Source organism: Elephas maximus, chromosome 12, assembly GCF_024166365.1.
Source record: "Elephas maximus indicus isolate mEleMax1 chromosome 12, mEleMax1 primary haplotype, whole genome shotgun sequence".
Lineage (NCBI taxonomy): Eukaryota > Metazoa > Chordata > Mammalia > Proboscidea > Elephantidae > Elephas > Elephas maximus.
The window spans coordinates 25,996,750-26,011,916 of record NC_064830.1 but is presented as its reverse complement, the minus strand read 5'-3'; the positions used below and the strand labels follow the sequence as shown (position 1 = coordinate 26,011,916).

The 15,167-nt window shown below is 43.6% G+C and overlaps 1 protein-coding gene across 1 annotated transcript in view; it reads left to right on the top strand.

The window, feature by feature from the left end:
• The first annotated feature begins 1,008 nt into the window (after positions 1 to 1,008).
• Positions 1,009 to 15,167, top strand: part of ROCK2 (Rho associated coiled-coil containing protein kinase 2) — a 158,451-nt gene continuing 144,292 nt past the window's right edge. The window contains exon 1 of the mRNA XM_049905165.1: positions 1,009 to 1,660. Within this exon, the coding sequence (XP_049761122.1) occupies positions 1,520 to 1,660 (141 nt within the window). The 5' untranslated portion in view covers positions 1,009 to 1,519. The remainder of the gene's footprint in view (positions 1,661 to 15,167) is intronic.

Genomic DNA, 15,167 nt, shown 5'->3' with positions numbered 1-15,167 from the left:
TTTATGAACAGTTTTATACGTCTCGGTACATATTTTTCAGATTGCACCCTGGGCGGATCTAACAAACGGTATGGGCCACGATGGGAGAGGAATGTGGAATATCAGCCCTCTAACTGTCCCCCAAAAGGCAAGGACCGCGTGAAGGGCTGGAGATGGAAAGCATTTTTCTACCGTTTTCCAATTTCCTTCATGGTTAATGTTAAACCCATGCTGAGAGACACTGTCACGGACAGGCAGAAAGATTTCCGAGATCCCAGGACTTCCGCCCTGGGGGCAGAAGTAACTCTTCTAGGACTAGGATTCCGACCTCATGTCTTCTTTCAGAATTCCCAACTCCCAAAGCGCACGGTGCACACCCCTGCCAGCCTTTCCACTGCAATCTTTTGTGGCCCAGGCAGGCTCTTCGCTAGCGAAGAGCTCTGCAGACGACGGCAACGATTCGCGGTCGCTTGTGATGCAAGGCCCGCATAGCTGCGCGCTGAGTCAGCGGGGGCCGGGGCCGGGGGCGCAGACGGGCCCGTCCTCCCACCCGGGCGCCGTGGTCGCCGAGTCCTGCCCCGGCACCCCCCACCCGGCGGCATCACGACCCGGCAGCCGGAGGGTTAGGGGACACGGCCTCAGGACCCACGGGGTCGTCAGGCGGGAGGGGAGACGAGCCGCGGACAGACCTCCGACCCCGGCGCGCTTTCCCCTCCCCCAGCTCGAGCACAGCGGGTCAAGAGGCGGTGACAGCGCCCCCAGTCATGTAGTCTTTTTACAGCTCAAAAGAGGGGGAGGAGGAGGAAGCACGAAGAAGGCGGCGTAAAAAGGAGAAAAACGAAGCAAAGCAGAAAGGAGGCGAAGGGGAGAACGAGAAGAGGACAGGGGAGAGGACCGAAGACGAGGGCGCGCAGAGGCCGCAGCGGCCGGCAGCGCAGGCGGGGGCGGAGCGCGGCGCACGGGGGGGCGGTGCGCGGCTCGGGGGGCGGGGCCCGACGGGGGGGCGGGGCGCGCGCCGGCGGCCGCGGGCGGAGGGGCTTGTGGGTAGCGGCTGCGCGCGGCCGGAGTCGGGCCGCCGCGCGGGGCTGTGTGAGGGAAGCGGGGCTTGTGGAAGTAGAGGCTGCGGGCGGCGATCATGAGACCGGGTTGGCGGCGGCCGTAGTGGCGCGAGCCTGGGTTTCCGCCCGCGGAGCCCCAGACGGCCGTCCCGGCCGAGGCCGTGGCGGCGCCGCCTCCCCGCTCCCGCCCTCGGGGTCCTGAGGGAGCTCGCCGAGAACGAGCGGACCGGGCGGCGCGAATCTGACTGAGGGGCGGAGACGTCCTCCCGCACCGCTCCCGGCCGGACCGGGCCGGGCCGGCCCAGCCCCTCGGAGTAGCCGCAGGCCCCGGACCGGCGCGGAGCCTCGCAGCCGAAGCCGGAGGCAGGCAGTGGGCCCGGGCGGAGCCCCGCCCGGAGCCGGTGGTTCGAGGGGGGCGCTAGGCCCCGAGGCGGCTGGACCCCGGCGCGAGGAAGCGGGAGTGCGGGCCCGGTGGCGGCGGCATGAGCCGGCCCCTGCTGACGGGGAAAATGCCCGGCGCCCCCGAGGCCGTGCCCGGGGACGGGGCTGGCGCGAGCCGCCAGAGGAAGCTGGAGGCGCTGATCCGAGACCCTCGCTCCCCCATCAACGTGGAGAGCTTGCTGGTAGGTGGCCGGGGCCTGGGATCCCTCCCGCCTCTTGTTCAGACCCTAAACTCCGTTCGCCCACCCCTCCGGGCTGACCCCTCCGTGTGGCGGAGATCTTGCCCCACCCCGCCCAGCTTCCGGCCGCCGGGGCCGGACACCAGACACTTTTGCCACTAAGTTCGAACTGGAGAGATCCACTTGATTCTGCCCTTCTGCATCCCAGAGCTGGTGTCATCCCTGGCTGGCCCTATCGGGGAGCACTGGGCGGAAACACTCCTCTTTGCTGCATACCCACTGGGTTTGGGGGGGATAGGGTGGAGGATTTGCTCTCCTTCGTACGCCAGACTAGCGACTTTCAAAGTGACATGTTGCGTAGGGACTTGGGTCCAGGCAGGGGAGGGACCTTATGCTCTCCCTGTTGAGAGTACACACCTGGGGGGCATGACAAGACAGCTGACCTCACTCTCCTTTTAGTCTGAAATGTTGAAGCGCATCGCTGGCTTTGTTTTCAGTCGTCTTTAAGCATTCCATAGTTGCCATTGAGTGCATCTTAATTTCTGTAAATTTCCTTCGATTATTGCACCAGAGTTAACGTTAAGACGCGATCTGAATTGTTGAGTGAGTCTCTCGCCATTGTATCCCTTTCTTAAGAAGGAATGACCGACCACATAGAGGCTGCTAGTTGGTTTCTTGATTAAGAAAGGAGCATGTTTTGCAGGTTAGAAATGCACTGTAAAATCCTTGCTTATTTCTCACTTTTGTTAGATTTCCCAGACAGTGTGCAGCGGAGATGCATTTATGGGAAAAACGGGCGCTTTACCCTGGGGAGAAGAAAATGAAAAAGATATTCTGGATATTAGATTAATTCTAGAGGATCAGAATTAGGGTGTGCGATCCTTGGATTCTTTAGACATTTTGCCCCAGAACTTAAATGTTCAGTTCTACCCCCAGCTTAGTAGATTAGTGACTATGTGACTGTATGATGAGAAGAAACGGTGTCTCCTCCCTTCCCAGTGACTGTCTCCATAGGCAGTTGGTTCTCCTTTGAGGTTTCTAGAATTATTTGCAGAGTGACTCAGTCCTGTTTGGCCAAAGTGCGAGAGCTAGCTCAAGAGAGTGTGTCTTTCTGTACAATGTGCAGAATGTCATGCACTGTGTTGTGTCAGAGGTGTGTGACGTTTCTTTTACTGATCTCCACGGTGGTGTTTGTGTGTTCTCACGGGAGCGTGACATCATGACATTCTTTAGAAGTTTTCAGTCGGAGGTAGGATGTGATTACATGGAGGGCATAGCTTTTCCTAGGCCAAAGCAGAGCCTCTGGGCTTCACTCCCAGCATTTTGTCTTTGGTATTTTGCTGGCAAAACTTTGACCTAAGGCCAGAAAGTTCAGTTAAAAATAGTACAGCAGATTTCAAGTATTCATCACATTCATACTCAATCCTGGATAGAAATTTTGTGTACTTTCATCTCTTGGGTCTTTAGAGATGTTAATCATGCTTATTAGGGTTATCCTGAGCTTGAGCCTAAGCTGTTTATACATGTAATATGATCATGCATTCTGCTTTATTATTTTGTAAATCGTTAAAATAAAGGCTTTTTATTTTGAATGAAACACTACACATACTGAGTAAACAACTTAGTCCATTCATTTATTGACTGCCTAATACAGCCAAAAAGGAGCCCTGGTGGCACAATGGTGAAGCACTTGGCTGCTAACCAAAGGGTTGACAGCTCGAACCCACCTAGCGGCTCCACAGGAGAAAAACCCAGTGACCTGCTCCCTTAAAAGATTACAGTTTAGAAAATCCCGTGGGGCAGTTCTGCTCTGTCACATGGGATATCTAGGAGATGAAATTGACTTGAGGGCACCCAGCAGCAGCAATACAGCCCAAACGCTTTACACTTTGGTTAAGGTGACGTTTACTCTGGTATGTGAATCGACATCAGCTGCTGCTGACTTGACAGAATATGTTAATGCTTTTAGTTGGTTATCATGATTCTGAGATGCAGTAAATCTCACCTAGCCAAAAATTGTCCCTTATTTCTTTATTTGGCCTGAGATTCCTGGTGTTTCTGTTGCAAATTGATGAGCTAAACGTTATTTATTTTTTTTTGAAAGCATGTCATAATAAAAAACCAGAAACTCACTGCCGTCGAATTGATTCCGACTCATAGCAACCCTATAGGACAGAGTAGAACTGCCCCATAGAGTTTTCAAGGAGCGCCTGGTGGATTCGAACTGCCGACCTTTTGGTTAGCAGCCATAGCTCCTACCCACTAGCCACCAGGGTTTCTTTTAAATTATGTGCATTGCATGGTATGAAATAATAGAATATTTCCCAAAATACCGATGAAATAATGGCTGGTATCATTTTAAAGATTTGAAACCTTATCACTTAGGCTACATTTTGCTATCGATCATTGTTTCGGTTTTACTGTGGAAAATAAATATTTTGTCTTTAACAGAAGAAACAAGCAGTATAGCCTAATAAAAACACAGCCATAAAACTCAGTTACTTCACTCAGGGGCTCAAAAACTACTGTTGAAAACTGTATCCTGCCTAAGATGACAAAAGTAAGACCAGGATGTGTACTGTTATACTCCACAGAAGTTACTGTGTAACTCATGGTTTCAGCAGGCCAGCCTTAGAAGATAAAATTCTTATTTATAGGAAAAGATGTTGTGCGAGATAACCTATGTAAAGTGCTTAGCTCGGTACATTTTCATTGTAGTGCTCATTAAATTTAGTTCACTTGTCCTGTGTGCATTTAATATATTTTTAGTTAATGCCTTCCTTAAAAGAAAGATTGTTTTGGCAACTATTTCTTGATACATAATTTTGAATGAATGGCATTATCAGGCTTTGCATCAGGAAAGTGCTTGTAATCATGGAGCATAGATAAACTGGATCCTGAAGAGTTCCAAAGCTGTATCATTGCAGATTCTGAATTGTTTTGTTTCCCCAGGGAGGCTACTTGCTTTATGTGGCTCCTTAAATTAGTTTGAAGAGAATATATTCCTTTTATTGTTTTTAGAGTGTATACTGCTTGGTATTATTTAAAAATGGAATTTGAGGAGAAGTTTGCTTCTGTAATAATTTTTGGGATGAGTTTTCAATCATGTGCTTTGCAGTGTTTGAAAATTTGGGTAAATACCTATGTTTTGTTGTCAAGACTCAACTCCTCATACTGCTTACTCAAATATTATGGTAAAAAGAATTGTATTTTAGGGTTACACTAGAGAGATGTCTTTCTAAAGATCTGTACTTTTGGGCTTTGACTTATATTACTATTTCAAAGATAATAATTTTCCCCTCATTGAGTGGTCATTATAACCTGTGCGATTTGGGCTTGGGTAAACTGTTAACTTTAGCCTGGCGTTGATGGGGAAAGGTAATTAAATTTCATTTATAGCTTTTAGTGGTTTAGAATACAAAACACTTTGATTTTATTACACCTGTAAATTATTGGAAAATATTTTTTATTACAGTGCTTAGACTTTCATATTGCTGCTGGTTATTTGTTTAATTGAAATTGTGTGTGTATTTTTTCATACGTATAATAAATGTGAATATTATAAAGATATAAAAATTAAAAAATAGAATAAAAATTGAAAAACAACTATATAATTTGATGTTTTGTGCATATTTTTCTTTTGTGAAATAAGACACTGGGTTGGGTGTTTATAGCATAAATGACATTAGCTTACTTTAAAACTTGCATTTTTTTCTTCCAATTTTATTTATTTTGTTATTGTTGAGAATATACACAGCAAAACATACACCACGTCAGCAGTTTCTACATGTACAATTTAGGGACATTGGTTACATTCTTCAAGTTGTACAACCATTCTCACCCTCCTTTTCTCAGTTGTCCCTCCCTCATTAACATAAACTCACTGCCCCCTAAGGTTCCTATCTAATCTTTCCAGTTGCTGTTGTGCATTTGATCCTACATAGATAGTTCTTAAAAGAAGGTAATGCTCATAGCAGAGCTTTTTTACTAGTTAAGCTAAACTGTTGTTCGGTTTTCAGATGACTTCAGGGGATACTTTTGGTTTAAGGTTCAAAGATTATCTCAGGGCAGTAGTTTCACCCGCCTTGGCTCTAGCAAGTCTAGAGTTTGAAATTCTGTTCTACATTTTCCGTTTTTGATCACATTCACCTGTGGAGTCTTTGATCTAAATGTTCACTAATGGTAGCTGGACGCCATCCAGTTCTTCTAGTCTCGTGGCAAAGCAGGCAGTTCATGGAGGCAAGTAGCCATGCAGTTCATGGAGGCAAGTAGCCATGCATTCCATATCCTTCTGTTTCTGACTCTTGTTCTTCCTTTGCTGCTCCATGTGAATAGAGACAAATTGTTATGCCTTAGATGGCCGTTTGCAAGCTTTTAAGACCCCAGGCACTACACAGTGAACTAGAAGGTAGAACAGAAGCACTAAACAGGTTATTAGGCCAATTAACTGGGATGTCCCATGAAAGCATGATCCTAAACCTCCAAACCAGGAACCAAATCCCATGAGGTGTTTGGTTGTACATAAGCAGCCTCAGCAGCTGTTTTTGTTGTTGTAAATACGTCTGTCACACAACTGTTGCCGATTCAATTTTATCAGGGATACACCTTATTGACAGCAATTACAGTAATTGGCTGTGCAACCCTACCCTTAATCAATATAATTTTCCTATGACTGTTGACCCCCTTTTTTCCCCCTCCCTCCCACCGCTGATAACCACTTGCATTTTAATAGTCAGCAAATCTTGAAAGAAAGTGAGTTAGCTAAAGAGGTTAAAAAAAGTGAGGTATGGAATTTACTATTTACTAATAGGCAAAGTTGAACCTCTTTCCAAGTACATGTCCGCTATCCCTCATTCACAATTCTGATATATAAAAAGCTCTAAAACCAAGTTTTTTGGTAAAACCTATTTGATGGTAACATCTGACTTGATAGGATGTTAGAACATTTGTAGTCTGTATATCCCATCCCTCTTGGTATAGGGTCACTATAAGTTGAAATCGACTCAACAGCAGAGGGCATTTTTGTTTTTCAGTGCAGATGTTTGATTTCAGGGTGCTGTCCTAGACCCCCAAGAGGAATTGAAGGAGTATACAGTATATGCATTATATTCCATTCTGAAATCCCCCCCAAAATCTCTGGATTCTGAAACATCTGGCCCCAAAGTAAGGCCAGTATAGACTAGGTAAAGGAATGTAGACTTATATACACCTGAGTAGTAGTAAAGAAACGTGGGTCATTATCTTGTAGCCTAAGGTTTTTTTTTCTTGGCTGAGTCTTGATCGCATAGCCCTCTTTTCCCTTTTTGAAGTGTGAAATATTTTAAAGATTAAAAGAATATAGCATGCAAATAAGTTATGTGTTCTGCTGCTGCTTGATTCAGTCTGTCTGCATCTTCTCCCATCTGTTCCCCCTGAAAATTTTTTATTATTCTCCTGCTTAATTTAATTTCATAGATCACCACATTTGCATATATCTCTAAACAATACATTGTTTAGTTTTACTTGTTTTTTAATTTCTTTATATATTTTTCATAATTTGCTTTTTTTGCTCAGAATTCTGCTTCCAAGATTTACTCATATTGTGGCTTATTCATTGTTACTGCTACCATAAACCACAATATATTATTCCAATCTACTTGATGGATATTTAGGTTGTTTGTCACATTTTTGCTATTATGGAAAGTATTGCTGTGAGCGTTAGCCTTTTTTTAAGTTTTATTGTGCTTTAGGTGAAAGTTGACAATGCAAATTAGTTTCTCATTAAGAAATTTTTACACGAATAGTTTTGTGACATTGGTTGCAGTCCCCACATTGTGTCAGCATTCTCCCCTTATTCCCTTTCCACACCAGGTTCCCCATGTTCGTTCCTCCAGTTTTCCTGTCCCTTCCTGCCTTCTTGTCTTTGCTTGTGGGTAGGAATTGCCCAATTGGGCTCATATACTTGATTGAACTAAGAAGCACATACCTCAGGTGTGTTATTGTTTGTTTTCTAGGCCTGTCTTATCTTTGGCTGAAAGGTGGACTTTGGAAGTGGCTTCAGTTCTGAGTTAGCAGGTGTCCAGGGACCATAATCTTGGGAGTTCCTCCAGCCTTTCTCAGACCAGTAAGTTCTGTTGTGATCTCTGTCAGACTGGTAGCCAGGCACCATCTAGTTCTTCTGGACTCAGGCTGGTGGAGGTTGTGATTCATGTGGTCCTTTAGTCCTTTGGACTAATATTTTTCTTGGGTCTTCGGTTTTCTTCATTCTCCTTTGCTCTGGACAGGATGGGACCAATAGATATATCTTAGATGGCCACTTACCAGCTTTTAAGACCCCAGACGCTACTCACAAAAGTAAGATTCAGAACATTTTCTTTATGAACTATGCTATGCCAGTTGACCTAGATGTCCCCCGAGACTATGGTCCCCAGTTCTCAGCCCCTGTAACTTCGTCCCTCCAGGCATTTGGATGTGTTTGGGAAATTTCTATGACTTCCCCTTGGTCAAGTTGTGCTGACCTCTCCTTTATTGTGTGTTGTCTTTTCCTTTACCAAAGATAACAGTTGTCTGCTTTCTAATTAGTGATTTTCCCTCACCTTCCCATAACCATCAGAGAATGTTTTTCTCTGTGTGTAAACCTTCTACTTTTTTTTTTTTTGTAGTAGTGGTCTCATACAATATTTTTCCTTTTGTGATTGACTTATTTCATTCAGCATAATGCTCTCCAGGAAACCCTGGTTTAAGTGCTACTGCTGCTAACCAAAAGGTTGGCAGTTTGAATCTACCAGGCATTCCTTGGAAGCGCTATAGGGCAGCTCTTCTCTGTCCTATAGGGTTGCTATGAGTTGGAATCAACTCAACAGCAACAGGGTTTTAATGCCCTCCAGATTCATCCGTGTTGTGAGATGTTTCTCGGGTTCATCATCGTTCTTTATTGATGTGTATTATTCCGTTGTGTGTACCTGCTATAATTTGTTTATCCATTCATCTGTTGATGGGCATTTAGGTTGTTTCCATCTTCTTGCTGTTGTAAATGATGCTGCAGTGAGCACGCTGCAGTAGACAATGCTGCGTATGTCTGTGATGTCTCTTATTTGTCTAGGATTTATTCCTAGTAATGGGATTGCTGGATCCTATGGTATTTCTATTTCTAGCTTTCTAAGCAGGCGCCATATTTTCCATAGTGGTCATACCGTTTCATACTCCCACCAACAGTGTATAAGAGTTCCAATCTCCCTGCAACCTCTCCAAACTTTTTTTTGACTAGTTTTTGATTAATGTTGTGAGATAGTATCTCATGGTAGTTTTGATTTGCATATCGCTAATGGCTAGTGATTGCGAGTATTTACTCATGTGCCTGTTAGCTGCCTGGATATCTTCTTTGGTGAAGTGTCTGTTCATATCCTTTGCCCATATTTTAATTGGATTATTTGTCTTTTTGTTGCTGAGGATTTAAAATATTTTACAGATTTTAGAGATGCGACCCAGTCTGTAGGTTCTTTTTTTACTCTTTTTGGTGAAGTCTTTTGATGAGCATAAGTGTTTAATTTTTAGGAGTCCCAGTTATCTAGTTTATCTTCTGGTGTTTGTGCACTGTTAGTTATAGTCTGTATTATATTTATGCCCCTAGCATTGTCCTTGTTTTTTCCTCCATGATCTCTATCATTTTAGGTTTTATATTTAGGTCTTTGCTCCATTTTGAGTTACTTTTTGTGTATGGTGTGAGATGCCTTAGTCATGTAGTGCTGCCATACAGAAATACCACAAGCGGGTGGCTTTAACAAAGAGAAATTTATTTCCTTACCGTAAAGTGGGCTGAAAGTCCGAATTCAAGGCGTAAGCTCCAGGGGAAGGCTTTCTCTCTCTGTCAGCTCTGGAAGAAGGCCCTTGTCCTCAATCTTCCCCAGGTCGAGGAGCTTCTCAGGTCCAAAGGATGCGCTCTGTTCCTGGTGCTGCTTTCTTGGTGGTATGAGGTCCCCAACTCTGCTTGCTTTCTTTACTTTTTATCTCTTGAGAGAGAAGAGGTGGTGCAGGCCACACCCCAGGGAAACTCCCTTTACCTTGGATCAGGGAGGTGATCCGGTACGGGTGGTGTTACAGTCCCACCCTAATCCTCTCAATATAAAATTACAATCACACAATGGAGGACAACCACACAATACTGGGTGGGAATCATGGCCTAACCAAGTTGACACATATTTTTTGGGGCATACAATTCAATCCATGACATCCCATCCTTTGGCCCCCCCCAAAATCACATCCTCGTAACATGCAAAACATATTCACCCTGTCACATCATAGCAAAAGTCTTAACTTCAAGTCCAAAATCCAAAAATTCCTCTTCATCCGTGAAATCTAGAATACAAGCTATGTGCTTCCACAGGTATGATGGCAGAACAGGCACAAGCTAGACATTTCCAATACAAATGGGAGAAACTGAGGCAAAGAAGGCATAACAGGCACCAAGCAAGTCAGCAGAACACATTACATTAGCCCTCAAAGCTTTGAAAATAATCCTTTGTTCTCTGAGACAGTTTACACAATAGCCCTGCCCTCTAGACTCAAGGTATTGGCCACACCCTCCAGACTCTGAGTGGAGCCCCCTCCGCCCTGGACTTCAGCTCCAGCTTCCAGGCCCACTGGGACAGCAACTCTGTTCCCTCGACTTAAAGTGCACAATTCTCCTAGTCCATCTGAGTGGCATCTCCACCCTTAGAAACACCAGAGGCCATGGCTCCACCCTTTGAAACTCCCGAGGTCATGGCCATATGTTTTGAGAATGAGGCAGCTCGGCTTCTTGTGTTCTTTGTTTCTTTAGCTCCTGCTTCCTGGTTTCTTGGCTCCTCACACCTGCATTTGCCCTGCTGGGGCAAGTGTTCCCAAGTTCTGTAGCTCTACCAATAAGTGCCCAGAGGCACCCTATTCTGCCAGGAAACCTCCTGTGCACAGACACTCAGCTCTCTCGCTCCAGTGCTATCAGGCGCTGGTCTTCTAGTTCTGCTGCTGCTAGTTCTCTGTCACTGCTGCCTCTCTGCCACTGTGGAATTCTCTGCTGCTGGCCCTCTGTCCCTGCTGCTGCTTTATCCATTCATGGTTTCAAAACCGCTTCCACATTTTAGATATCCAAATTCTGTCTTAGTCATCTAGTGCTGCCATAACAGAAATGTGACAAGTGGATGGCTTTAACAGAGAGAAGTTTATTCCCTCACAGTAAAGTAGGCAGAAAGTCCAAATTCTAGGTGTCAGCTCCAGGGGAAGGCTTTCTCTTTCTCTCAGCTCTGGAGGAAGGTCCTTGTCTTCAGTCTTCCCCTGGTTGAGGAGCTTCTCAGGCACACGGACCCCGGGTCCAAAGGATGCTCTCTCCTCCTGGTGCTGCTTTCTTGGTGGTATGAAGTTCCTAACTCTGCTTGCTTCCCTTTCCTTTTATCTCTTGACAGAGAAAAAGGTGGTGCAGGCCACACCCCAGGGAAACTCCCTTTACCTTGGATCAGGGTCTGAGTAAGGGTGGTGCTACAATCCCACCCTAATTCTCTCAACATAAAATTACAATCATAAAATGGAGGACAACCACATAATACTGGGAATCATGGCCTAACCAAGTTGACAGATATTTTTGGGGGGACACAATTCAATCCATGACATGAGGTATGGGTCTTAATTCATTTTTTTACAGATGGACATCCAGTTTGCCAGTGCCTTTTATTAAAAAGACTGTGTTTTCCCCATTTAATGGACTTTGGTCCTTTGTCAAAGATCAGCTGACCATAGGTAGGTGGATGAATTTATGTCTGAGTTCTTAATCCTGTTCCATTGGTCTGTGTGTCTGTGATTGTACCAGTAGCAGGCTGTTTTGGCTCCCATGGCTTATAGTAAGTTCTGAGATCAGGTAGTGTGAGGCCTCCTAATTTGTTCTTCTTTGTCAGTATTATGCGTGCTTATCTGGGACCTCTTTCCTTCCCATGTAAAGATAGTGATTAGTTTTTCCATCTTGTTAAAGAATGTTGCGGGTATTTGGATCAGAATTGCATTATGCCTGTAAATATCTTTGGGTAGAATCAACATTTTCACAATGTTGAGTCTTCCTAGTCATGAACATGGTGTGTTCTTCCATTTACGTAGGTCGCTTTTAAGGAACCGCTAGACTGTTTTCCAGAGTGGCTGTACCATTTCACATTTCTACCAGCAATGTATGAGGATTCCAGTTTCTGCTTATCCTTGACAGCACTTGGTATTGTTGACTTGATGCCAACCAGTTTGGTCTTTTTTTGGTTTTAGCCTAGCGAGGTTGACACATAAAACTAATCCCTATGTTAATTTTGCTAGTCCTTTTGATTTTTACCAATGTGTAATGAATGCAGTCTAGTCTGAATCAACATATTTAAATTGTTTTTGTGTAAGGAGACAGTAATCAGCTGATGAAGGAGTTTCATTTGTATGTTGTTGTTGTTAGATGCCTTTGAATAGATTTCGACTCATAGGTTAGAACTGCCCCGAAGCATTTTCTAGGCTGTAATCTTTATGGGAGTAGATTGCTAGGTTTTTCTCTTTCTGCTGGGTGGGTTCGAATTGCCAAACTTTTTGTTAGCAGCCAAGTGCTTAACCGTTGCACCACCAGGGTTTGTTAGTAGTTGATTAGTTGGGTAACGTTCCAAACTACAGATGTTGAAGTTGTGCTGTTGTTGTGTGCTGTCGAGTCAATTCCGACTCATAATGATTCTATAGGGCAGGAGTTCCTAGGCTGTAATCTTTACAGGGTCAGATCGCCAACTCTTTTTTCCAGCAGAACTACTGGGTAGGTTCAAACCACCTAGCTTTTGGTTAGCAGCTGAGTACTTAACCATTGGTCCACGAGGGCTCCTTAGATGTTGGAATATTTCTAGTTTATGCTTTGAGGTACCCAACTGAATTTAACATACAGATGGAAGTGTTGCATCTTGTTCACGGGTCATATTCGATATTGACTTGTGGAATTGTATAATGGGTACATTTTTAGATCTTATCCAAGGTAATATGTTCTGTTCAGATGTAAAAGTAGCTGCTTCATTTGTGGATTCTGTACCAGGGTGGGACCCTATTATTTTTTTCCTTGTATTTAATTATGATTTTTATAGAAGTCATACTCAAAATGGTCACTTTTTTGAGCAGTGAGGAAAACTTTAGGAAAGAATTCTTTTAGTATTTAAGATGCTTCTCTAAAACATTAGAGATGATTCAAAACAAATTTTTGGTTATAGTGATATTTGTTTTTCTAAAATGAAAGTGCATTAATATAGTTGTCAGAAACATTGAGGCCTGCTGAATTTAGGTTAAATGTGCTTCTGTATGCTGAAACTGTAACCTAACATGGGTTCTTGTCCTGCCCTATTAGCCAATTGAAATAAGACAGATGCCACACCACCAGTTCCAAGGGAAACGGGAAGTGGAAATTTATTGTTTGTGCAAACAAGGAGCAACTTAGGGCCTAGCAGCCGAAAGTCCACAAGCTCCCTGCCCTAGGGGAGCTTGGAGCTTTTATGTCTTCCAGTCCCCAGGGGGCAGGTATTGGCACCCAAAATCTAACACCCCAATCCCTTCCGTGTCCATATTTGGAGACCCAGGTGCTAAGTCATGCTGCAAAGGAAGGGACCCTTTGCTTTTCAGATGGGCTTGATCGCAGCTGTGTGCCAGAGAACATCTTCCTCTTCAGTGAAGTTGGGGCCTGGGATCACTTTTGGGACATGGCTCTTCAGATCCTGAGAATGCACCAAGATACCGGTTTGTGCATGTGCGCAGGACTTCGGTGCCAAAATCAAACACTGATTAGGGCTACAGCACGGTCGGGGTAAGCCACAGTTAGAAACCACTGCTTGGTGGGCCGTGAGGCGGGGGGACTGTGGCAGAGCAGGGGAAGCCTCGGTGGCGGCTTCAAAACTGCTGCAAAAGTATTTAAAATATTAAATATGTAAGTATAGTATGACTTTGAAAAATGTTTCACCGAGATTATTATTATCATCATATTTTAGTTTCTGGTACTTTCACACATTTAACCAGGTATGACCATATTTTATTATATCGCATAGTGAATAAAGTTGAAGTTGAAATGGTGTGTTATACTTGACTAGTTTGTCTTGGTGGTAGAAATTAAAATTTTTTCCTTTGTGAGTCATTAGATTTTAGAAAGCGGTGCTAACAAGCGATACCATCAGCACCGATGTGAATTAGTAAATTACGATTTTCTTTCAGAGAAATAAAATAGCAAGTCAAAAATTGAGGGATGAGATAATGTAAAAAGTTAATGCTGATAACGGTGTTGCTGCTGTTTTACATTTAGAATAAAATTAATTTTGTGTTAACAGTATTTGGAGTTGCTTTTGTTTTTCTTTTTTATTGTATTTTGATGAAAGTTTACACAACAAATTAAGTTATAATTTAACAATTTGTATACATATTGTTGGAGCCCTGGTGGCGCAGTGGTTAAGAGCTCTGCTGCATACCAAAAAGTTAACAGTTGGAATCCAGCAGCCACTCTTTGGAAACCCTATAGGGCAGTTCTGCTTTGTCCTATAGGGTTGCTATGAGTCAGAATCTACTTGAAAGCAGTGGGTTTGGTTTTTTATACATATTATTCAGTAACATTGGTTACATTTTTTACAACGTGTCAGCATTCTCCTTATTTCCATTCCGGTTGTTCTGTTTCCATTAATCTAGCTTCCCTGCCAGCCCCCCCGCCACCTTCTCATCTTTGCTTTAGGGTAAATATTGATCGTTTGATCTCATACAGATGATTATTTAAAGGAACACAGTATTCACTGGTGATATTGTTTATTTTATGAGCAAATCTGTTATTTGGCTGAAAGGTGATCTCCAGGTGGACTGTTTTCTAAAGAACTTTCAACATTAGAAATTCTGTAATGTTTCAGATCCATTGGAGACTAAACAAAACACCAAGGACCACATTATTCTGTGGTTCCTTCCAGCTCTTAAATTCTGCATGAATGGTGAATATCAAGCATATGGTGACTATCAGATGAGTGTGACTACCCAGGGTACATTTTCATATATTGAGTTTTGATAAAAGTGAAACATGCTTATGGATGCCCAAGTTTTGAATGGCAGACCCTTTAAAGAGAGTCACAAAAATAAGAGATACAGTGAGTCTGGGGTTTTGACATGTCTACTTTTAAGTAATAGTAATAGCCGCAACAGTGAACTCAAACATACTGATGATCATGAAAATGGCACAAGACCAGGCAACATTTTATTCTGTTATATGTAAGGTTGCCATGAGTTGGAGCCTACTTGATGACAGCTAACAACTTTTAAGTAGAAATATTTGAAGAGTGGGAAAATATTGACATATACCTAGTTTAGTGAAAAGAAATAAATTCTGACGTTGAGACCTTATTTCTAAAGAAAGAATAATAATAGGTAATATTTCTTGAGCACTTAGTATGTACTGTGTACTATGTGAAGAAACCCTGGTGGCGTAGTGGTTAAGTGCTACGATTGCTAACCAAAGGGCTGGCAGTTTGAATCTGCCAGGCACTCCTTG